This window comes from Pelecanus crispus, chromosome 5 (assembly GCF_030463565.1).
Source record: "Pelecanus crispus isolate bPelCri1 chromosome 5, bPelCri1.pri, whole genome shotgun sequence".
Taxonomy (NCBI): domain Eukaryota; kingdom Metazoa; phylum Chordata; class Aves; order Pelecaniformes; family Pelecanidae; genus Pelecanus; species Pelecanus crispus.
In genome coordinates this window covers 1,823,682-1,847,264 of record NC_134647.1, presented here as the reverse complement: position 1 = coordinate 1,847,264, position 23,583 = coordinate 1,823,682, and the positions used below count along the sequence as shown (strand labels likewise).

The 23,583-nt window shown below is 41.5% G+C and overlaps 1 protein-coding gene across 1 annotated transcript in view; it reads left to right on the top strand.

The window, feature by feature from the left end:
* The first annotated feature begins 911 nt into the window (after positions 1–911).
* GALNT13 (polypeptide N-acetylgalactosaminyltransferase 13) overlaps positions 912–23,583 on the top strand; it is a 152,943-nt gene continuing 130,271 nt past the window's right edge. The window contains 1 exon segment of the mRNA XM_075710501.1: positions 912–1,053. Coding sequence (XP_075566616.1) covers positions 912–1,053 — 142 coding nt within the window.

The window sequence follows — 23,583 nt, the reverse complement described above, 5'->3', positions numbered from 1 at the left end:
TACTAGAAGAGACAGTCAAGTGGTAAGGACGTTCTTCTCGTTGTTTTCTTCTATAGGCACTTGGAAAGTTATCCAGCGGTTCAGTGCTAAGATAGTGCTTTAGGAGCATGGCCGAAGCACAACTCCCAGTCTTGACATGGAATGCAGCTTATAATGGTAAGTGTAAGGTTTTACGTACAGTCATCTCGCTTACAGATCTGCGTTGAGAGTAGGTACGGAAGCCCTCACACACAGCTTCTGTTGACCAAACTTGCTGTTGCAGGCAAGAGCCTCAGTGCGTAGGTGGGTGACTGAAGCATTCTTTTGCAAAGCGTTTTTGGTGGTAGTAAGGTGTTGCTCAAAACTTCCCTGCAAGATAAAAATTAACTTGCTTTTAGTGTCCAGAGGCCATATTTAAAATAGCATTATAAACACATTATTTGAGGAAAATGAAAATTCCACTTTTGTTCGTGTTAATATATCTGTCTCACGTTCAATAAAACGATGTTTATCAGAACAGTCTGTTAACACTGCTTTCTTGTCTTTTTGTGTCATCTTTATGAAAACTTGTTACACTGCATGAAAGGGATATATATATTATGTGTGTTTCTAAATGAAGGCAAGTTACGTAGACTGTCCGTGACATATGCAAGTCAAAATGGTTGGCATTCATAGAAGGGTGGTAGAAAACAAAAAGTACCTGCAGGTATGGAGAGAAACAGATACTTTAAACATCTCCACACTGCACTTTCCTATATGTTTTTCAGTTCAAACTGTGTGTACTTGTTAGCTAATTCAGACATCTTTTTTTTTCTTTGCTTGCAGTGGGATGCTTGTCTCTGCTTCCATGTTGGATTTTAACTGTGGGAGTTTGATACATCTCAGCGACTGCTGTCTTTCCTCAGCATTTGAGCTAGAAACCAAGTAAAGCAATGAGGAGATTTGTCTACTGCAAGGTGGTTTTAGCCACTTCTCTCATGTGGGTGCTTGTGGACGTCTTTTTACTTCTGTACTTTAGTGAATGTAATAAATGTGATGACAAGAAAGAGAGGTCTCTGCTGCCTGCTCTGAGGGGTAAGTGCCAAGTCTAAGCTATCTTTGAAGGTCATAGATTTTTTTTTTTTTTGAAGAAGAAGAATTTGGCCTGCTATGTTCTCTGTACTGTCTTAAATTATTTTTCCAATTCAAACAGACGAAACGCCAGGATCTGAAGTACTTTGTTTCTATAGTGCTTTAGTGGTTTCTGAATTAGTTTCTGTTATCTTAGTGTTTGACCTTTGCCATAACGAAGCCCAAGTCTTGTGTGTTTTCTTCAGCGAAACTAATATAAAATGTCTCCGATACGTGGAAGAGAAAACTGAAGTAAACATATTAAGAACCTCTTTTATCGGAAGTCATTTGACCTACAAGAGAATTGATGCTCTATGATTCTTTTTTCATTTGTGGAAGATGCGTACTTGTAAGCTTGCTTTTAAAATCTTAACTCTGGCTGAAAAAATTGTTTTAAAAGATAGATTCTTTCTACCATATAAAAACATTAGGATCAAGTCTTGAATGCAGATGGAAGCAGAGATTCTCGTCTCACTCCAAATATTTTTAGCAATGTAATTTGCTAAAGGGGAGTTCATGAAAACTGAACCTTGACAGAAGCTACGAGTTTTCAAGTTCATAGCTTCCAGAGCAGTCATTCACAGGACGGATCGTGTGCTTCTGTGCATCCAAAAGACGCAAGCAGTGATTTAGTACTTGCAATGAACTTGAAAGTAAGCTGTAATGTTGACTCCCAAATGCAGTTAAGACTGTAAATCTATGGGAAATTCACAAGAAGAAGAGGGAGTAGAAATTTATGAAATACAGGTGTTTGTTTTTCCTTGTAAATTAACATCCTGTTCTTAAGGAGTTTAGGTTCAGCATATGGAAGAAGGAAGATACTTTGAATCTCTAATAGGATTGAAACAAGATTAATTACGACTAGTGCAGCTGCTTTTGTAACATTTACTGTTGACAATAGACAAAAATTGTGTCTGAGGCTCTCATCATAAATACATATGTATGTTAAATCACTGATCCTCAGTTGTGTCCACAGGATAAAACATGGTCATCCTTTTAAAACCACTTTGGGGTTATGGGTCAGTTGAGTTGATAACTTTCCAGTAATTTGAAATGAAAATACCATTCAGTGATGGGTTTGTCACATGGCAGTCCTTACTCAAAATGTATTTGGAAGACTTCACTTTGACCTTCCAATCATATAAATAGCTACACGATATTAAAAATAATAAAAAAAAACCCAGTTATTTTTCCAAACAAAAAGGATATTGCTTGTTGTAATTTTTTTCCTGTGTAATTGAATTACTGTATTTTTAAACAAATATTAGGCAAGAATCTGGCATATCATGAATAAAACAACCCATTTTACCTATACTGTCAGCTGCAGAAAAGTGATCATAGATTGTTTTTGAAGTATGCATTGGAATTTTCTCAAAATTGATTACATCTTGTGAAATATCTTTAATTGGTTGCATTTTTTTGCTACGTAACTGGATAATTTGTAAAGAAAAATACGAAATATTAGAATGATAGATTTTGTTTGAACATTAACAACTTTTAAGTCAGTCTAGGCTAACAGAAAATACATAAGCACATGTCCCTGCTACCACCACTCAAATTTAAATGAAGACGTCTGGAACTTGCAAGTATGAATTCACATTTTTGACACCTTTTTGTCAGCACAATACTATGCAATATTGGCCTTTCATGTTGAGGTATGCTGTTGCATCTGACTACTTGAAATGGCTTTTTTATTTTTACATTCCACTTACTGAATTCTATGTGCTGTGCCCGTTATAAAGAGAGGAGGCTTCTGCACAGAAATTCTAAAAGCAACACAGCTTCTTCTTGCTCTCAGTTTTGAGAAGCAGGTTATATTGAAAATATAACACTATTTCTACTCTCAAACCTGGTAAAAGAAATACTGAGTCTGTTACTATACTATGCATATTCCTCGTGATCCCGGAAGAGTATTTGATTATAATACTTTTTACGAAGTTATGAAAGTGTATGTAATGTCTGGGGACACTAGCATGGTTTTATTGGAATTTGATTGCATGTCTCTTCTGTGACATTACTGAAAGTCTAGAAGGCTTCTGCCACAAAGAAACATAATGAGAAAAAGCAGAGTTAATCTACTTCATCCTTAAGTTTTTGGTCAGTTGTTTAAAAGGGAGGAAGGGAAAAAAAACCCCAATACTGTAGAACTTAAAAACATATCCTTCAGTGATGCCTCTTCTCTCCTTGGTGACATATGGACTTAAATGACCACAATTCCAGTAAACAAGAATAACTGAACATTCTCATTTAAAAGATTTTGGGTTTAGGAAAACATTGATTAGTGAATTAACAGCCCTCATCTACTAAACAAAGACTTGCATAAATAATGGCGACAAACCCACTTTTTCTCACTGGCAGTTATAATTGGTGGTTTGCTAACTTAGTACGTAGTTTGCAGGGTTTGTGTTAGTGTACCCGCAGACTTGAAATACTGTGCAGAGTGTTTCAAATAGGTGTATGTGCTCTGGAATGAAACTTGTATTCCAGTCCACTAAATTAGAAGTTAATTTGTCTGACTTCTGGGGTTTTTTCAATGTCTTAAATATTTCTTGTTATATTACATAGTAATATGTATTGCCACGTCAGTATGCATATTTGAAAATAAAAAAAATCCAGAGTAATTTTTCGCATTGTTAGGGAGATTTAGCAAAATGTCTTCACTTACTTCTGCTGAAACTATGTGTGTTCTGGTGGAGTAATAAGAAATGTTTTTTTAAACTTCTGTAGCTTCCAATCTAGCAGACTACTAAAACCTCTCTACAGTAAGTGCCATGAGCTATTACGATGGAAGTGAAGTGTAGCACTGCCTTTTTGCTGCAAAGTACCTGCATGGGTACCATCACCTTTGTCTTTAATAATAGTGTATTTGTCAGTCTCTGAATGCCTCCTCTAATTGAGAATGCAGACTATCTGTAAACATAAGAAGCAACATAATTAGAGTATTTCCACGAGGATATTAAAAAAGACACAGCAAGAATCAATATACTAATAGAAATTTAAATGGGACATGGTAATCCAGTATTTGAAGTCACTTAATCCATCACCCTCGTCATTAATTAGAGAGGAAGGATTCTGCTTATGTAGAATGGTGCGTTTAGAGGTGGAAGAGGTAAACTTTCCATGCCTTTTCAGTCGTAATTATTGCATTCTAAATGATTCATAGAGACAACTTTACTGTAGATGTTGAATTGTAAGCAGTGACAGTCCGTAGACTGGGATGCAGCTGTCAGAAATGTCCCTCTGATGCCTCGCTGTACAGCTGTAAGCGTACAAGTGACAAGTATAAAAGCTGAGTGTTATAAAAATGAGCTGTCACTGAGCTGGGTTAGTGGTATTGCTTAACAACTTGCAAGCGTTATCCTAATCAACCCCGAGCTGGCTTTCAGTCAAGTCATCTTTACTTGCATCTATTTTTGTGCCGCTGCTGAAAGAAACAACACTTATTTCTTAAACTTGCTTCCTACTTTGGAAGAAAACTAATATTGGGCAGCTTTTCAGCAGCCTCTGTTTATCAGTGGCGCATATGCAGAAAGTGTGAAACCGTCCTATCAGTAGGCCAGCAGTTCTGCTTCCCCTTCGCGTAGGGTCCACATCCAGAGGGTTGAGTCGTGACACTGCTGCTTTCTCCTGATGTTTCAGTGTAGGTGTTTGAACGTACCTCCTGGTGCCTAACGCAGGGTTGCTTGGGCAGCACTGTCTGGTAAACCTTGAGGAGGTGACAGAGGAGTAGGGTGTGTGCATGAGGACTTCAGGAATGTGGCGCTGAGTAAACTGATGGGAGGCACAGCGCAGCCATCGCTTAGTTTCTGAAGTTTGTGATTTTTCACGGTGTATTGTATTGCCCCTTGAAGGACCCTTAACTGCAGCCTGAGCTGGTTGTGGATTCAGCATCACACAGGAGAAAATAGCGCTTGGTTTATCAGATGTTCCAACTCGTCTTGGGCTCTAATGCTCCGTGTGTGTGCAGTATGTGTTTCTTGTTTGGCTTCCAGCTACGAATTGTACAACTCGGTCACGTTCAGTGCTAGTATTAATGACAGCTCTGTTTTAAATCTTGCTCAAGGACGGGTCTGTTCCTTAAGGAGAAGCTGGTTCTCAAGGTCTGCGTGGGGGGAAGGTATCTAGTCTCGTTTAGAGCATGTGGGAGTGAATGGGTGAAATGACAGATAAGCAGAAAGGTAGCCGCCCAAGGAAGGGATTGCAAAGGCAGTCTTTCTCATGTTGTGAACTAATCGCGTTCAAGCTGATATTCCTAGCAGATGGTTCTTCTGAAATGTACAATACTTGCTACTGGCAGGACGGGATGCTTTCAGGTCTGCTTGAAGAAACAGTCTTATTTTTATTAAAAGCAGAAGTCTTTCTTTATGTGCAAACTAGGTTTACTCAGCACAATGAGCTTACAATGAAGGAGATGTTTAAACCATACTGGAACGTTATTAAATTCCAAGCTGCGAGGTTAGAAGGGATCTTGTGAAGAAGGCATGGTATGTAAAAGCTGAAGCCATAGTCCTTTAATTTAAAAAATGGCTTAGCTTTCTCTTTACTGCTTCCGTTGTCTTTCAGCAATTTTGTGATTGTAAACACGTTCTTATTAACCCTGGAAGTCTTGTTCTCTGAACACACAAATGAAGTGCTTTTGAATGAATATTCAGTGTGTAATCCTAAAAAGCTGAGAGAAGGGGTTTACATCTTGAAACAAATCCACAAATGGTGTGTATGACTGAAGCCGTAGATATTTGCCTACATACATCATAATACAGCCAGCTGCCACCAAGGACGTCATAACGTGTCTAATAAGATGGCCTAAACATTGCAAGGCCAGCACTTTTCGGAAGAACAAGCGGGTGTCTGCAGGTGACCGGTGAGAGTCTCCCAGCAGAGCTGCCCGTCCCAGAAGACCCTACTTCTCATCCACGTTGCATTGTCATGCGGATGCGGGTTACTGTCCGATAAACGGCACCCGCTGGGTCTTGCTGCTGTGCTGAAACAGCTACAGACCGTTTTGAGGGCAAGGCAATTTGACAGCCTAGCATCTTACCAACTGAGCTTTATTTTAATTTTCCACTCATTAGGGTAATTCTGAATGCTCACAAGAGCTCTGTTTCACGGTTACTGGAGCCTCCTCCCTATTGCAGCTCCTTCCTATGAACCAAGTTCAGACCACCGTCCCTTTGGGTTGGGTGCTGTGAGGTGGCCAGAAGCTCACCAGCCTGGTAGCAGGCGGCGTGTGCCAGCAAAGCCCTCGTAGTCCAAGGTGCAGCTTCTCTCGTCAGGCTGCTGTTGAACGGAGGAGGAACGTGGCTGTGAAACATGGAGAGACCTTCTCTCTTTCGATCTGTTTGGCTATGTGCATCCATCCATCATCTGAAATACTCCTAGGAACTTGGGGGATCGTATGATTCTCTCTCATGCCAGGGGGGTGTTTGGTTTGTTGTGCCTGCTGCAGCAGTTGAGAGAGGGAAGATCTTAATTTGTCTCCAGGCATCGTGTTGGGAAGAACACGTCCTGGAGTCAAAGAGGGGTTTTGTGCATTTGTTTTAGTGTTTTTCCTTCGTTCACGGTTAAGGAATTTGAAATGGAAAGGGAGTTTACTGCAGAAAAGCCTCTAATCTTTAATTTCAAATTCAAATGTGTTAGTTTAAATTTAGTGTTTTCTGTTTGGAAAGCTGTCTTTGAAGACAGTCGTTGGCAGTTTTCTGTCCCGATTAAGACTCAAATATGTAGTGAGCTTGGGGGAAGTAAAATATTGCTCTCTGAATAAAACGGGGAGCATGTGCTGTGATTGAAACGGTAATTGTAAAGAAAGTGTGATTAATTAAAACGAGTGTATCTGAGTAATGAGATGACACTGTAATTTTAAGTGCTTGTCCTTGCAACATAAATAATGCTTTTAATGCAGCTTTGCAATGTCAATGTGTGTTTTAGGTTTTTGTGACGCGGCGACAAATCTTTAATGTTATTTTGGTGTCTAATGTGTCTAATAATGGTGTCTAATAATTTTATGCAGATTTTTGGTTTTGTGTTTAGCATGTTCTCAAGTGCTACAGAAAGTATTTGTCATGAAATCAGTATTAAAGTGCTATTTTGAAGAAAACTCCGTATAAGAGGAAGGTTCATTTATTCAAATCCTGTAATGTATTTATGTGTTGTTTTTTTTTTTTTTTTAAAGAGAAAAGGTCTGTGTTATGATCATATAAAGCAAGTGAAGGAAACATTTGGATGCTGTAATAAAAGTTTGGGGTTATGGCCAAGTTTAGAAAATAAGGCATTCATTTTGGTAGTTTCCATAGCAACATGTTTATCTGTCAGATTACTGTATGCATTGGACTGTCTGCAATAACAATGGTAGCAAATATTTTTAATAGCATACCATAAGGATTTAATAGATGGATGGATGACTATGTACATTGCACTGAAATCTTGTCACAAATTTGTTGACAAATAAAATTTAAAGTGCTGATTTGGATATTGTGACAACACATTAAGTTTATTTATAGATCTTCATCACACAGTTCAAGAAAGAAGCATTTCTGAGGCTTGAGGGAAAAGTAGCATAGCAGACATCTTTTTCTGATAGCAAACTTAAAAGAAAAAAAAAAAAAGGAGGCTCTCTTACTGAGAGATGTTGTGCTCACTGGCTTGACTGTACAAGCTCCAGCCAGAAAATGTCATGTCTTCTGGCACACTGGACTTCCATCTGGGGGTGAATTGACAGATATTTCTCACTGTAGCGATACTTTTTTTTAGTATTTGGTATTTAACTGAAGAAATATTTAATGAAAAAAATCTGAATAATTATGTAAGAGTGAACTTCTACAGTGTAGATATACTGTGTGTATATATATGTATCTTATGTATCTTATATACATATGTATATATATGTATCTTACACTTTACAGAGTATCACATGTATTTGCTTACAGAGTACACATGTTTAACTTACGGAAGTTGCTCAAACCAGAAATCTAGGCTGCCCTCTCACTTGTCCTTCCTTCCACCCAGTGAGAGGTTCGGTACGACCAGAAAGGTTTATGGGGTTTTTTATTGCTTTTATACTGCTTAAGAACTTAGTGTAAGAACTTTAGTAACAATTTGGCAAGGGGAAAAAGATGTCATTGCTTATGTATATGGTGTTTTGAAATATTGTTAGTAGTTGGGTGGTTAAAATAAAGTAAAACCTACGATACCTTTCCAAATAATAGGAAAATCTGTCAATCAAAGGTTTGTAGGAATGAACGATATTACCTTTGTTAAACTTTGCTGACATTCATAACACCTTCCGTTCTTCAGCATTTATCTATCTGAACAAGTGTTGCATTAGAAACCAACGTGAAAATCTTAGAGATGCTATTGAGGAAAACTTTTTGACTTGTATTTACAAGTGTGAAGCACACTGTGCTGCTTCTAGTAAGTAGATACAATTAAAAAAAACTCAGGTTTGCAGCATGAAAATGTATTTCAGCATTTTTGTGTATCACATGGTCCTGCCGTAGTATCTTAGCTGTGTCCGGTCTTCTGAGCTGAACTGTGATTTGAGTTTCAGTGTACAAATATCTAGGGGAATTCTTCTTTGGATATTGAAAACTGCACTCTTAGCTTGTTGACAGTAAACACAGAAATATTGGAAAATGTCAGAAGCACTTCCCATCTGTAGTAGCTGACAGAAAAATGACATGGTAGTGACATAATTGAGATCATGTTCTCCCTTTCTGCCAAAAGTTGGCTAACTCTGGTGTAGTATGTGGTAGGACTGCATTTGAAAGCTATCTAGAAACTTACAGTTGTCAGTCCCTGGATTATTTGTTGAAATGTGATTTTTTTTTTTTTTTTTCCTTTTTTCTTTTCTTTTCCCCCTGACACGTTACGGGTTTTTATAATGATTCCTTTTTAGCTTTTTGGTTGATGTTTTGGAAGTAAATTATTGGTATGAAAAGCTTGCATGGGTCTATCCTGTATCCTGAAGGTACAAATAAAATATTGTTAATTTTACATTCCAGATTTTAAGCGAGAAGGGTATAAACTGTTGCGTGTTTTGGCTCTGCTTTTTCTCTTGAATATTCCGCACTGTTTTGAAGTGTAAAAGCTGTGTCACGTTGACAGTCTTATCCCTGGTATCCAAGTGCTTTTCAGCTGGCCTCATGAAGCCTATTTGGAGTTTTCCAGGTGGCATGTGCCCTGTGTGTAAGAGGACTGCCCGAGCTTGTCTGAACTCTGCTGGCAGGTGTAGCTTATCAGGTTGTACTGTTTGTTATTCCTTTAAACTTATTTCACTGTTCCTCTGTGGTTTTAGTTAAGCTTTTCATGTTTTTGTTCCATTGCTTTATCTTGGCGCCAGGCGGTTTGTCAAGGCAGAGCTCATGAATGAAGTGTAGGCATAGACGTGTCTTGCTCCTTGGGGCTGCCTATATTTAATAAATGTATATATGTTTCCACTAACAGCTTAGATTTTTATGTCTGATAGTACAAGAAAAAATAGTTTTCATGTAAATGGTGACAATTTGCTATCCCTGATAGATCGATAAATATTAGTGGTTTTAATGATGTAGGTATAATATAAAATCTTAAATACAAACCCAGGAACCTGTAAAAAGTTGAAAATACTTGAAGGAAAATGATCTTACTGCTAGTTGAATATGCAAGATAGGCAAATGTATCATCATTTCTAGAAATAGATACTTTGCACTTAATTTTCATTTGAGAGCCAGCCAGCTTGAAATGACGAGTGGCTGGGGATGCTTGTGATGACATGGCGTATACATGTGCACGTGCGCAGTATAGGAGTGGTTTGATTTTGCATTATAACTAATACTTTTCTCACAGTTATTCAGATAGCAAGATGTGTAAATTGTTTGCATTGCAAGGCAGAAGAAAGAAGCCAGTCTTCTAGCTGTGTTGAGAAACTTCAAGTCATTCTTATGAGGATTAGCAGAAACCCAGAATTTTAAAAGGTCGTCTTTTCTTTGGCAATGGCAGAATATGCTTTCCAGCTGTTTTGAAGGTTTTTACGTTTTCTGTTTTCCTTTTTATGTTCAACAGATGAATCATAAGATCACTGGAAATTCTTCTTGGGCGATACCTTTTCTTTTTGCAAAGTACCTGTCACCATTTAGACTTACTTGCTTGCAAAATTTATTGACAATTGATACCTCAGGAGAAAATAGTTTTATGAAAACTAAGAAGGATTCATGAAAACCTCATGTATTCCTGTCATCAGAAGCTTTCATAGTGGATATTGTCTAAAAATTATGACTCCTTTCTTGTTATTGATGCCACGCTTCCAGACTGTGAATGAAGCTTCATTGATTTCGGGAAAGCTCTACAAATGGTGTCAGTGTACACAAGTCTGTTTGCAAGAATTGAGCCTTACAAATGTGAAGCTCAGACTGCCATCAGTCCTTCTTAATCCAATTTTAAATCTTTAAATTGTTCTACAAATTACACAGTATATTTGAATCTCTTCCTTACCGTTTCAAACTTCAGCGCCGCAGAGCAGTTTTTCATCTTGAATGAGTTCTGTATAGGTTTTAAGAAATACAATAAAACACTGGAGAAATCAGAATTACTGAGAATTACAGAATAAGCGATACGTCGAGTTAGGCTGTTGTATGCTGCAACTTCTCTGTTTTGCAAAGGAAGAGAAGTGGGTTTTGTGCTAGCTTTAAGCCACCATTTTTATGACTGCTGATTTTTTTTCTGAAGCAGGATGGTAGGGAATTTTGGGGAAACTTTTGAAATTGGTTTTATCACTGAGAAATATTTTAAAATTGTGTTTATCAGTGTTAACGCAGTGTGGAATTTGAATAATAATTAGAAATCATAATATCTACTGTAAAACCATGATTGTTTATATATCTGAATGCCATCCTTTGAGACTTTTTTTGGTAGATGTCATGCAGAGCATTTGTGTATGCTGTAATGAGAGTTTTTAGCTACAGACATTCTCCAGGGCCTTGATTGCCAAATCTGACAAGCTAAAGTGAGCATTCATTTGCATAATAAAGGCTGGAGAATCAGAGGGAAATTCATTCCAATGTCATCCTCCTTGTCCTTGAGATTCTACTCTGTATTCAAACAAACAAACAAAAACCAAAACGGGTTCTTGCCATCGAGTCGCCATGCAGAAAAATGTGTTCATATGAGTGAGATTAATAATACCATCTGTTATTTTGTGCCCTTTGATATGCAACTACTAGGGGCTGAAAGGTGTCGTTTACCTTTTAGTATTTAGCTAAAAAAGGGCATACCATTTAATGAGAGAGGACTAGGAGGCATTTCAGGGCTAAGTTGTATGGCACTGGTATGAGAGTGCGTGAGAGAGAATTTCTGTCTCAAAGTGGTATGACTTTTGACACCTCCATATTGGGTTTTATTCCAAATAGCTAAAAACTTTTCTGAGGTTAAACAGCGAAATGAAATGTATAAAAGATCAGTTAAGTAGTTTATTCAATCTGTTTAAAAATTATCTACAAAGGTACAGAAAAGTATTTTGGTTTTCATTGATTCCTATACATACACATAGCACTGTTAATGCAGATAATACTCAAAAACCCCCAGTTCATACCTTAAAAGTTTTTTTTTAACACATTTTCTATTAAATTTGTGGAATTGCTTTTAAAAAAGTAGAGTGTGTTAGCAGTACATTGCACTCTGCTTTCAGTATTACCCTACAACTGTGAAAGTTTATGTTCTTCCTTTTTTTTAACCCCCCACACTGAGGGGATGGGTGAGTGCAGGCTGAGCATGAGTTCATTTTAGACGTGCTCAGAGGAGCTGCTGTCATTAATTAGATCTTGCATATTGGTCTCTTTTCTAACTGTTTTTCTTGACTTATCTGAAACTTCTTTCAGTATAAATACTAGCTGGGTTTAATTAAAGCATGATATAAGCCTATAATTTTTTAATGTGGAAATTAATCTTTTTGCATTGTATTTTATGACTTATTGTTAGGGCTTGATTAAAGTTGGAAATAAATTGGAGGCATTTAACTCCTAAATTGCTCAGTTTTCTGTACTTACAATGCCGAGTGTATCTGCCCAACACTCTTTCTTTCTCTTCCCATTTAAATTTTTTTGAATTTAAATGAAATTGAGGTTTTTTTGTTGCAACAGGCTCTGTTCTGACCTGACCCAGGGCAGTTCCACCTCTCCCTCCGTGCTTGAGGCGCTGTAAGTTCACGTCCACGTTGGGCCTGTTCGAATCTTGGTGGCAGGATCGAATCCTCTTGTCAGGACGCCCGGTATTAGCCGTGACAGAAATAGCCCTTTCCTCCCTCCAGTCACCGTTAATTACACACTCCACAGCTGATCCACGTGCAAAAAAAATCTGAAGTAGTGCTTTGGAAATGGGAGCACGTTGGCAGAATAAGTGAAAACTGAACGCGTGCCTTAGACCCTTGCAGAAGTCGTTCTCCGAAGAGAAGCATTGTACGTTCTTTTGTGCACGCATTAATGTGTCTTCTGTTCCTTGTTCCTCCCTCATTACTGTCGCTAATCCTCACCACGGAGATAAAATGTTGCACTACAGTCCTCCTTTCATCAAGAAAAGGTAGTATTCACATAAAAGTTCACAAAAATTTGACCAGCTAACAAACCTTTTAAGAGGAATTATGGTATAAATTTGGTAGGCAAGTCCAGTAGTCTTAAATGTACAAATTAAAAAATAGAGTTCAGTTATAAGTAAAGCTTTGTTTATAGGCTTGTAGGAGTAAGTATAAAGCTGATGCCTAATTCACAACATTTTCCCCTTTTTAATAAGGTTTTGTCAATCAATACAAGCGTGTTCAATTTCTTTACACATAAACCTAGCACTGTGTTAATGGAATTAGTGTCTTGTGGGCGTTTTCTTATCCAAGAGGGAGTATGCTGCAGTGTTTTACACCTCTTTTCCACGAGAGACAGGAATTAGTAGAAAGCTGTCCATGTGCTGCCTGAAACTGGTGGAATTATTCCTGGAAAAATTTGGCTTGGCATTTCAGTAATTTCCTTTTCTGTGGTTTGTACAGCTTGCTCTTAAACATTAGATAATTTTAGATCTCATCATCTGGAGAATATTTTTATCTACAGAATGCCTACTTGTATACTTTGACTACAGCAGTATAAGACACCAAAAAAAAAAATCTGAGACATGTTATTTTATATTAATTTAAACAGCAGCTTGTCAGATTATGTTGTGAAACTGCAATGGTCAGCAACAAATTTTGATATACTATGCTGAAGGAATACATTTGCTATAGTATGTTCTAAAGTATGAAATGCTAGTGTGTAGTTAAAGGGTGTGTATTTTGTTTTGTAAAGGAGCATTCTGCTTTCAGAAATTTAAAGTTACATTTATGCTTAGCATCTGTTTTTTTTCTAGTCAAACTGAATTTCTAACATGTTTTGGCATTGGGCAGTGGATAGGGTTTGCGTGGCAAGGTTTTGGTAGCAGGGGGGGCTACAGGGGTGGCTTCCTCAGCACAGGACACGGAGCTGCTGGAGCGGGGCCAGAGGGGGCCACAGAAATGCCCCGAGGGCCGGAGCCCCTCTGCTGCGGGGCCAGGCTGGGGGGGCTGGGGGTGCTCAGCCTGGAGAGGAGGGGGCTGCGGGGAGGCCTGAGTGCGGCCTGGCAGTGCTGAGAGGGGCTGCAGGAAGGGGGGGGCAAGCTTTTAGCAAGGCCTGTTGGGACAGGACGAGGGGTGATGGGTTTAAACTACAGAAGAATAGATTTAGACTGGCTATAAGGAGGAAATGTTTTACAGTGAGGGTGGTGAGGCGCTGGCCCAGGTTGCCCAGAGAGGCGGTGGAGGCCCCATCCCTGGCACCATCCCAGGCCAGGCTGGACGGGGCTCTGAGCACCCTGGGCTGGTTAAAGCTGTCCCTGGCACTGCAGGGGCTGGGCTGGGTGGGCTCCGAAGGGCCCTGCCCACCCAAAGCATTCTGTGATTCTGTGAGAAGCTGCCAGAAGCTTCCTCCGTGTCCAATAGAGCCAATGCCAGCCGGATGGACCCACCGCTGGTCAAGGCCAAGCCCATCAGTGACCGTGATAGTGCATCTAGGGTAATGTATTTAAGAAGGGGGGGGGGGGGGGGAAATTGCAGCTGGAGTGAGGAGTGAGAATGAGAGGAATGGCTCTGCAGCCCCCAAGGGCAGTGCAGGAGGAGGGCAGGAGGGGCTCCAGGCACGGAGCAGAGATTCCCCTGCAGCCCCGGTGCAGGCCCATGGCGAGGCAGCTGTGCCCTGCACCCATGGGGGCCCACGGGGAGCAGAGATCCCCCCGCACCCGGGGAGGAGCCCAACCGGAGCAGGGGATGTGCCCGGAGGAGGCTGGGACCCCGGGGGAAGCCCGCGCTGGAGCAGGCTCCTGGCAGGAGCTGTGGCCCCGTGGGGAGGAGCCCAGGCTGGAGCAGGGTTGGTGGCAGGGCTGGGGACCCCGCGGGGACCCACGCTGGAGCAGGCTGCTCCTGAGGGGCTGCACCCCGGGGGGGACCCACGCTGGAGCAGTTCGTGGAGCAGGGGAGGAGTGTGAGGAGCCCTCCCCTGAGGAGGAAGGAGCGGCAGAGATGACGTGTGATGAACTGACCCCAACCCCCATTCCCCGTCCCCCTGCACCCCTTGGGGGGAGGAAGGAGAGAAATCGGGAGTGAAGTTGAGCCCGGGAAGAAGGGAGGGGTAGGAGGAAGGCGTTTTAAGGTTTGGTTTTATTTCTCATTACCCTACTCAGTTTTGATTGGCAATAAATTAAAGTGATTTTCCTCAAGTCGAGTCTGTTTTGCCTGTGACGGTAATTGCTGACTGATCTCCCTGTCCGTATCTCGACCCACGAGCTTTTCGTTGCGTTTCCTCTCCCCTGTCCAGTTGAGGAAGGGAGTGACGGAGCGGATTCTGTGGGCACCTGGTATCCAGCCACCCACACAGGCAGTGATGAAATGGCTGAAAACCTACATTGAGGGGTTTTTTTTTTTTTCATAACTAATTAAAAGTTGTTGTTTGTAAATATTTGCCAACTACAATTAGACAGGTGTGTGCCGAGAAACTTCTTTGTTCTTTGGACCCTCAGTATTAAAACTATGTTGGATTTTTTTTTCCGGAAAGTATGTGTAAAATGTTATCGAGTCTCCTGAGACTTTCATACATGAGACACCAACACATAAAATAATTGCTCTGATAGATTCCTTTCCTGCAGCTTACAGAGCAGGTAGGTCTGGCGGAAGCAGAAGGGGCCGCCCTGGGTGCAGGGTTGCATGTGGGGACGTGCGGTTTCTCCGAGGGATGCTGGAGCGCACGGCTCTTGCCCTCTCGGAAACCCCACAGAGAGCGCCCGTGCTTAGCGTGGGCACGTGTGAAGAACTGGATTAAGTTTAATAATGAATTTTTACTCTAATTTACGCTACTGTACCTCTTACTACCTTAAAAATCATAAAATTGGAAATATATTTTGGAGAGGCACTCTCGTGGCTGTTATCCCGTCCTCCTGTGACCCATGTATAATATTTTTAAACAACTGAAGTGAAATGTATTGCACACTCTGTGAAAGGTCGATTCGTTAGTACTCCTTGGATTCAAAGAATGGTTGTTAGGTCCAGTGTTTTGAGCTTAATAGGGTTTGGGGTGTTTTCGTTTCAGTGAAAACATTTGTACAGAAGCAGAATGCGTTGGGGTTTGGTTTTTGTTGGTGTTTGGATTTTTTTGTTGTTTTTTTCCTATTGCAAAACAAAGTAGATCTCTAATGCATTTTTGATGGAATTTCACAGCCTTTTATAAGTGGATTGTTTTATAGTGCAGTGCTTTAATTATTTTAGCTGGGCACTTAAAACATTTAGACATGAGAATGTGTACAGTTTGTATAAAAACTAGAATAGTACAAAGGCTGCATCAGGTTAATGCTGCATTGCATTCTTTTTTAATACACCAAAAATAATGAGAAAACTTGACGCTTTTTTTTCTCTTTCCCAGTTTTAGGCAAAATAAATCACTTTTGTACAGTGATTCTAGCTTGTTTAGATTTTCCTATAGGAAATGGCAAATGTGGGTCTATTCCACAGAATGCTTGTTAGGAAACATATTCGGTGCAGCATTTAGGAACATTACGCCGTTATCATGCAGCGAGTTCTTCGTGGATCGGTCCTTTAAAATCCAGAGCCCCACTTAGGACAGAGTGGAACTGGCTGGGATACAAAACTCCTCTTGTGTGCAGGACACCGCATTCATTTGCGCAAGCTTGTAATGGGGAGGTACATCTCTAGATTGCTTTGCTCGTGTTCCTTACTGGTTTATTTTATCATGCTTTTATGCAGTTGATTCAACTCGTTTCGTTAGTGCACCGAGTCCTGCCTTGCACAAAACCAAATAAAATACCTGAGCGCTGGTGTGTCAGCCGGCGTTGAGGAGTGCCGTGGCCCTCACGCTGCAAGGCTAATGGCGAGCTAGCATCAGTGCACTGGGTTTGCCTTCCGTCATCGTGCGAGGACTCTGGCAAGAGTGTGTGGTTCCCGTGGCAATTCATCAGTACGTGCTTTGGGGCAGGAGATCCAAGCTCGCACAGGACCTGTGTGCTGGCGCTTGCTGCCCCAGACACTCCCGAGGAGCCAGGTACTCGTGGAGAAGCGCCTTGTAAAGTGGTTGAGAAGTAGGTCAGGTTTTACTCTGGGTATATGTGCATGTGAGCTGTCTGGTAGATGAGGGAAATGAAGGAGATTATGAGGACAGAATATTGAGGATATTTATGAAGAGCAAGGAGTGCTTAAAGATAGTAATGAATTAAATTAACCCAGTTTATTTACAGTGGATGGCTCTTCTTTGTGTGGCTATTTAAAGGTTGCAGTAGTGATAGCTTGTCTCTACAGAATTGCAATTTTTCAGTGCGCTTGACTTTAGAAGTCCGTGGAATGCTGCTGCTTAGATTTGCCAATTTGGTGTTTATTTTATAGTAGAATTTTATTTAGGAAATAGCACTTTCCAACCATGTAGCCTTTAGTCTACAGCCCTCAAGTTCTTTATACTGAACATTACGGGACCTCAGAGGTGATGCTGTCTTGGAAATGATGAAACTGTGTTTGATCCAAGTTTGCATTGCGGAGCCAGGCAGGAGGTCAGATTCTGTGCTTGAGGATAGGTATTGGCTCCACTGAGGTCGATTAAAAGTGGATAGGGACTGTGACAAGCAACATTTAAATAAACCCACCCCCCAAAATCCCCACCAACCACCCCCCAAAAAAGCAACGAAAACTCAAGCCAAAACCACGTAGACGTGCATAATACGACACCCTGTGTAATTCTTCCGGTAATTCAGTTGTATCGCAGGCTCTTGCACCAAGATAATTCTGCTCTCCAGAATGTGTTGAATTACAAGAACAATATTCCTTCTGTAATGGTGATATCTGAAAACCAAATAAAACTTTAATCATAAAAGACTTTCTCCATTAAGCGATAAGAGCCCTTTGTAATAAAAACTTGTCAGTCTTCCATGGTTTAGGAATAATTTAACCATGTTAAATTCTCTTGGTTTAGACTTTATATGGCAGCATTCTCCCTTATTTGCTACTCCAGTGGAAGTCATAAATTTAAATACGGTGTATTGGGACCTAGCGCTGGTGGGTTCAGCAGTTGGTTCCACTTTTGATAGTCTTAAAATTTAACTGTATTAAATTATCCTATTTTAAACTTCATAAAATGTCAATTTGCCTCGTTTTGCTGCTCGGCGGCAGTCATAATTCTGAGTCGAATGTGCCGTGACTCTGCTACGGGCAGATCCAGTGGCTGGAATGGGCGTGCTGGCATTCTTGAGTTGCTTTTTAACCTGCTTGAGGCAAAGAGCTCCCGGGTGGTTTTGCGGAGCTTGTGGCTTGCTTTGCCATCGGCATCGCGGTGGAGTCGGGCGGTTCTTCCCCGCGGGGACACGTGTGTTGCGGGCGGGATGGGCCAGCGGGACCCGTCCCTCTCTCTGGGCTGGCGTTAGCCGTGGGGTGTGCCAGCGTGAGGTGTTGGGCTTGTCTCCTTGAAGGAGAAATGTAAAAGTAGCCGCACTGAGCAAAAATGGGGTAGGAAGAAGCTTTTACTGGCTCTTTTTTTGTTGTTGTTGTTGTTGCTTTGACTGCTCAAAGGTCTGTTTCTGTTTTGAAGGTTAAAGATCTGTATCACTGATAAACATTTCATTCAAGCATTTAATTTAATTTCTTCAAGGATACTGTATCTGACGGTATTCATTATTTAAGTATCTGTATAGTCCTGTGTGTTAGGTACTTTAGTCCTTATTATGTGACATGACAAGGCAATGAAATTGAAATATATGCTGTGTAAAAAGCATTTGTATTTATATATTCTATTTGCTGTACTTCAAGGATCCCTTAGTTCTTTTGTTTTAAGAATGAGTAATTAGGACGCTCTGTTCTGGGTGCTGAGCTGCAGCAGTGCATTTTCCTTACGCACCCTACTGAGGCAGAGGAGAAGAGTGCTGGAGGCATTTCTATACATCCAAAAAGAAAGCAGAGGGATAGATTTTGTTTGGTTGGGGTTTTGGGTAGTTTGGGGTGTGGGGTGGTTTTTTTTTTTTTTATTTCAAGTGGTTGGAGTATTGTATTTTTTTTTACTGTACATAGACTCAAGCTTCCTAGCGGTTGTCAATCTGTAGATAAACTTTTTCTTATAGGAAATGCACATAGTTTTTCTTACATGTTACTTGCTGCTTTGTTGCGGTTTTGAAGATGCTACTGTTAAAGGGAAGCGTTACGCTATCTCTACAATGGGGATTTCTTAAGCTGTCTTTTAACTGCTGGTTATGTCATCTTTAATTAAATGGTTACGGTTATGCTTGAAATAATTTTCTTTTGGGAATGTTTGTGACTTTCTGTAGATACTGAAGTTGCTCTGACATTCTGAGGGTGTACTTTTTAAAAAAAAAAAAAAAAAAAAAAAAGCCAGAGTTGTGAACCACGAATTAGGCAAGGCAGATGCTACAGTAGTAAATGCTGTTTATCTTGTGTTACACTTTATGGTGCAATGACACAGTCTCGGAGGAAAGAAGTGCTTCCCCACGAGTAGATCATGCATCTCAAATTTAACTTCTAAATTAAACTGGCCTTGGTGTATTGTTTGTTAATGCTAGTCCATGGTACAAGGAGTAAAAAAAAAAAAAAATCATTACAACGTACTAAAATTACTCATTCAGGAAGTGTGATGAATGTATATTCTTTCAGTTAGTAGTGTAGAAAACTAACCTTATAAAACCTTAAATATCAGGTATTTTGTAAAATGCACTTTGGCTGTAGATTCACTTATAACTTATTTGTTCATTTATCTAAGGCTGCAGTTTGAAGTTGTATTTTCTGTGTTTCTGGGCAGACATCTAGAACCACAGACGGAGGGTCACCTGCTTTTGAATTTTCAGGGAAACTGAATAGTTCGATTCCCTACTAAAACCCATCGACAGTAAGCCTTTTGGGCTCGCAGGTGCCGAGGGGTGGCCGGGAGGGGTTTTGGGCGAGCTGGTGAGGCTGGCGAGAGGGAGCTCGGGCCGTGCTTTCTGCGGCTGGCGCTGCCCGAGCTTGTCCTGCAGCCGCGGCTAGGGACCAGGTCCCACATCTGTATTCCTTCCGCAGCTCAGGGCCAGCGACGCCAGCTCTCTCCTCGGGCAGCCAATTCCAGGAACGTGTTACCCTGCATTTAAAAAGGTTAGTTTCGGTATTTTTTTAGACTGAGTCCCTCCTGCTGCAAAAAGAAGATGCACACTTGTTCTCTTGCAGAGCCTGGATAGCCCATACGCCTTTGCCACCCGCAACACTCTTCTAGCGATGTGAAGACTGTAAGTCTTCTTGTCTTTAGGCTAAGCAGCCACGTTCCTCTGGTCTGGAGCGATTGTTTTATATCTCTAGCAGTTCTTGCTCTCCTTCAGCATCTTCTTGTGCACTGGGTGTTTGCAGCGCAGGGCCTAACGCTGAGCACAGCACTGCATCAGAAGGGAAGAACTCTGCAGCTCCCGGGTTCTTTTGACATCGGAAGAAAAATGGTAAAGGAAGAGGAAAATCATGATAAAAGAACAGTTTATAGGTCAACTAAATGCGAAAATGGTATGATGAGAAAATAATAAGCATCAATGACTTTAGGACTTGTCTTCCTGTAGACTTTCAAGTGCTTTTTGTAAACAATGGAGAGACGGCCATTTCTAAAATAAAATTTAAAAAAAAAACAACCCAACAATTTTAGGAGTAGAAGTTAATAGCCTATTTCTTTTGTACTATTGTAAGGTATAATTAAAACCTGCTGCCAGAATGGAAGTGCAATTGCTAATGTGAATTACTATACCAAGGAGACCTACAACAAGGGTAAGTATCAGGCATTTGGTGACAGTTTGGAGCTCCCAGCTCCGTGTTTTCAGATTCCTACTGCTTTTATAGTCAGAATTGTTATACATAAATGTGGAAAAAGAAGGAAAAAAACCTTCCTAGATTATCACACAGGGTACAGTTAAAACAACCTCTTGAAACAGTGTAAGTAGATAAATGCTACCATCAGTTTCATTTGTAAGTCTTAATTTTAGCTCGCAAATACCTGTACACATGCTTTTTATTAAAAATGCCTTTTGCCTTGAGCTTTCCATAATTAAGGATGGCATTGATACACAGGCTGGATTATGTTAAATCCTTGCTGTTACCGCAGAAATTATAAATTAGAACAATACTGAGCATGTAGTTCTGGTACTATCCTGTCCAGTCTGCTACCAGCAAGCTCAGTGCTTTGGTATGCATTTGAGGATGAAATTGGAAATTTCTTTTGCTTGGCTTATAGGAGAAATCTAAACCCTTGTGATCAAAGTTAAACTTGTGGGTAGAGTGGTGGAAATGGGCAGGAAATGTTTCAGTGGGCATTACCAGTACAGCTACAGCATGTTGATCAACATTTGTGAAGGTAAGAAGCTTTAATATTCCAAACTGTCTAAAACTACCAGGGATCAGGAAAGCTGTAGGTGTGCGGTGAGGTGGGCTGGCACACGTATGTCCTTTGGTGTTATTCCCAGGCCCACTGGGTTGCAACACTGTCACCTGGCTTTGTAGGATTTCTCGGGCTTGTAATCTCTGTTGTTTAGTATCAGTCCAAGCATCAGAAATCATTCTTCGTGCAGATACATCACACTTGAAAGCCCTCTGTCCAGGAGAAGCAAAAGAAAATCTTGAAGGAGGAGACTCTAGCTAATAAGCTTTCGGAAGCATTGGGCTTGTGGATGAAAAACGTCTCCAGTGACGGCAGAATCTGTGCAGGAGGTGACTCGAGTTACTTGCAAGCAAGTTAAGAGTCATGTGCAGATTTGTCAGGGTATGCATTTGTTGGATGCTTTTGTGCTCACGTTCTAGAATATACGCTTTGTCCATAGAGTGCTTGGTCTTCCTTATGTTGGAGTGATATATGAAGAAAACAATATAAATAACAAATTAAGCTCAACTATAGAGTGGCAGAACTAATGGTAAGATCTGGCAGCAGGACTAGCTCCCTTTGGAGCTCAGGGGCAGGATTTCGGTCAGTTCACCCCCATCACCTCTTGGGTTTTGTCTTTGCTAGTTAAAGCCTAGCTTGTACCTGTTGGGCTGAAGATTGGAGACAAACATAGCTCACCAGTGTACAGGAGATGCCTGTGCCATAATGGGAACCTGCTTGTTTGCTTATAAAATTCAGATATCAGCAGCTGTGCTTCTATTCCGGGCAAAAGCACAAAGCTGAAATGGGGGAGAATGGGGGCTCTCAGTGGGTTACTTTAGGGTGCTTTTAAGGATGCCTTTTGTGAAAGTTTGGTGCAGGTTGGTGGGGCAGGCGAGGCTTTTATTTACTTGTCTTTAAACCGAGCAAATAGGAGGGGTACAAATGCGTTCTCTTAGCTTATTTGCTCTGTCTGCATCTTAGAATCATGGAATCGTTTAGGTTGGAAAAGACCTTAAGATCATCCAGTCCAACCATTAACCTAACACTGCCAAGTCCACCACTAAACTAATTAAGGGCAGAGTAGCAACCCCATGCCTCCTGGCTTGGTGGCTGGATCATTTATAATGAAAGTAAAAACTAGGAATCATTAAGGTTGGAAAGGCCCTCTAAGATCGTCAGTCCAACCATCAACCCAACACCCCCATGCCCACTAAACCATGTCCCCAAGTGCCACCTCTGCCCGTTTTTTGAACCCCTCCAGGGCTGGGGACTCCCCCACCTCTCTGGGCAGCCTGTTCCAACGCTTGGCCACCCTTTCTGTGAAGACAGGCAGGGAGAAGTGCTGCCCGTTTCATCTCCTAGCACAGGAAGGAGGGAGTGCCACAGAAAGTGTTGCGGCAGACACGGCGTGTGCTCTCTCGAAAATGCTGTGTTGCAAACATAAAACTTGTGTTTTATCCTGCAAACTAAGAGGCTGGTAATGAGATTTCACGTAAGTGCTTCTGGGAGTTCCTCGGTGATAATCTCGTAATTAATTCCGCATTGTAGAGGGCTGCTGTCAGCCGCTCGCCTCCTTTAATTGTTGCTGGGGCCATCTGCGGTAGGCGCAGGTGGAGGAGAGCGGCAGCACCCTGCCGAGCGGGCTCTGGCCCGCTGCGTGAGCGGGAGCGGACAGATGGATGGGGATGCGCTGGGCTTGGGAGATGCTCTCTTGCGATCTACTTATAACCTACTTCCTCAGCGCGTGGACCTTCTGTTGATCAATTAGGGGCTCCTTGTATTTGCTAAATTGTTACGGGATTAATTATGATAACCTAATGTATTCACCAGGTTATGTGGGGAGAAGGTTGGAAAAAAAAAGGGCGATCTGTTCGGAAAAATTTTTTCTGGCACAGAAGTCTGACGTGTGTGTACTACTTGATATTTGTGTCCCAGTATAAAAACAAGCCGGTGGATGCATGGAGCCATAATGCATTTTAGAAGCGAGGAGGAAAGGACTGCAGATTAACGAGTCTCCTTAAGCCTGTTCCGGAGTCAGTCCTTGTATCCCTCTGTCCATCCTCTCCTCTAGCAAAGTGTGTAGGAAGGTTGGGAGGCCAGGGCAAAGCGTGGGTACCGAACCAGGCCGTTCTGTGCCTCAGGACCCCAGGAGAAACCTTTGCTGGGAGCAGAGGGTGAAAGGCACCCAGTAACTGTGCTCAGAACTGGGGTTCCTGAGCCCGCGCCAGCACACGCCGTGCTTCACGTGAACTCATGCGACGCTTCCTCAGCAGCCAGGCAGAGCTTTAGGCTCCTAGGCGTATGGACGTGACGAGCATTTTCTCAGAGCAAAAAGAATTATCCTTGGGAAAGGATGCCCTCGAGGTAGGAGCGGAGCAGCGAGTTCCTGGCGGCCTCCACTGCTTGCTGGTACGAGGAGAGGGGTCCGGAGCTGTCCTCTCTTCACAAGGGTGCCGAGCAGGACAGAGGGTCCTTCTCCTCCCATCCAGCATGCTGTGTTTAGATCTAGCTATACGTTAGCACCGAGTTACTTATGGGTATGTTGGCTGCTACAGGACTGACGCAGAACGGTTCATTCTGAAGTTATTTCCCCAAGCGGCGTAAGATTCTT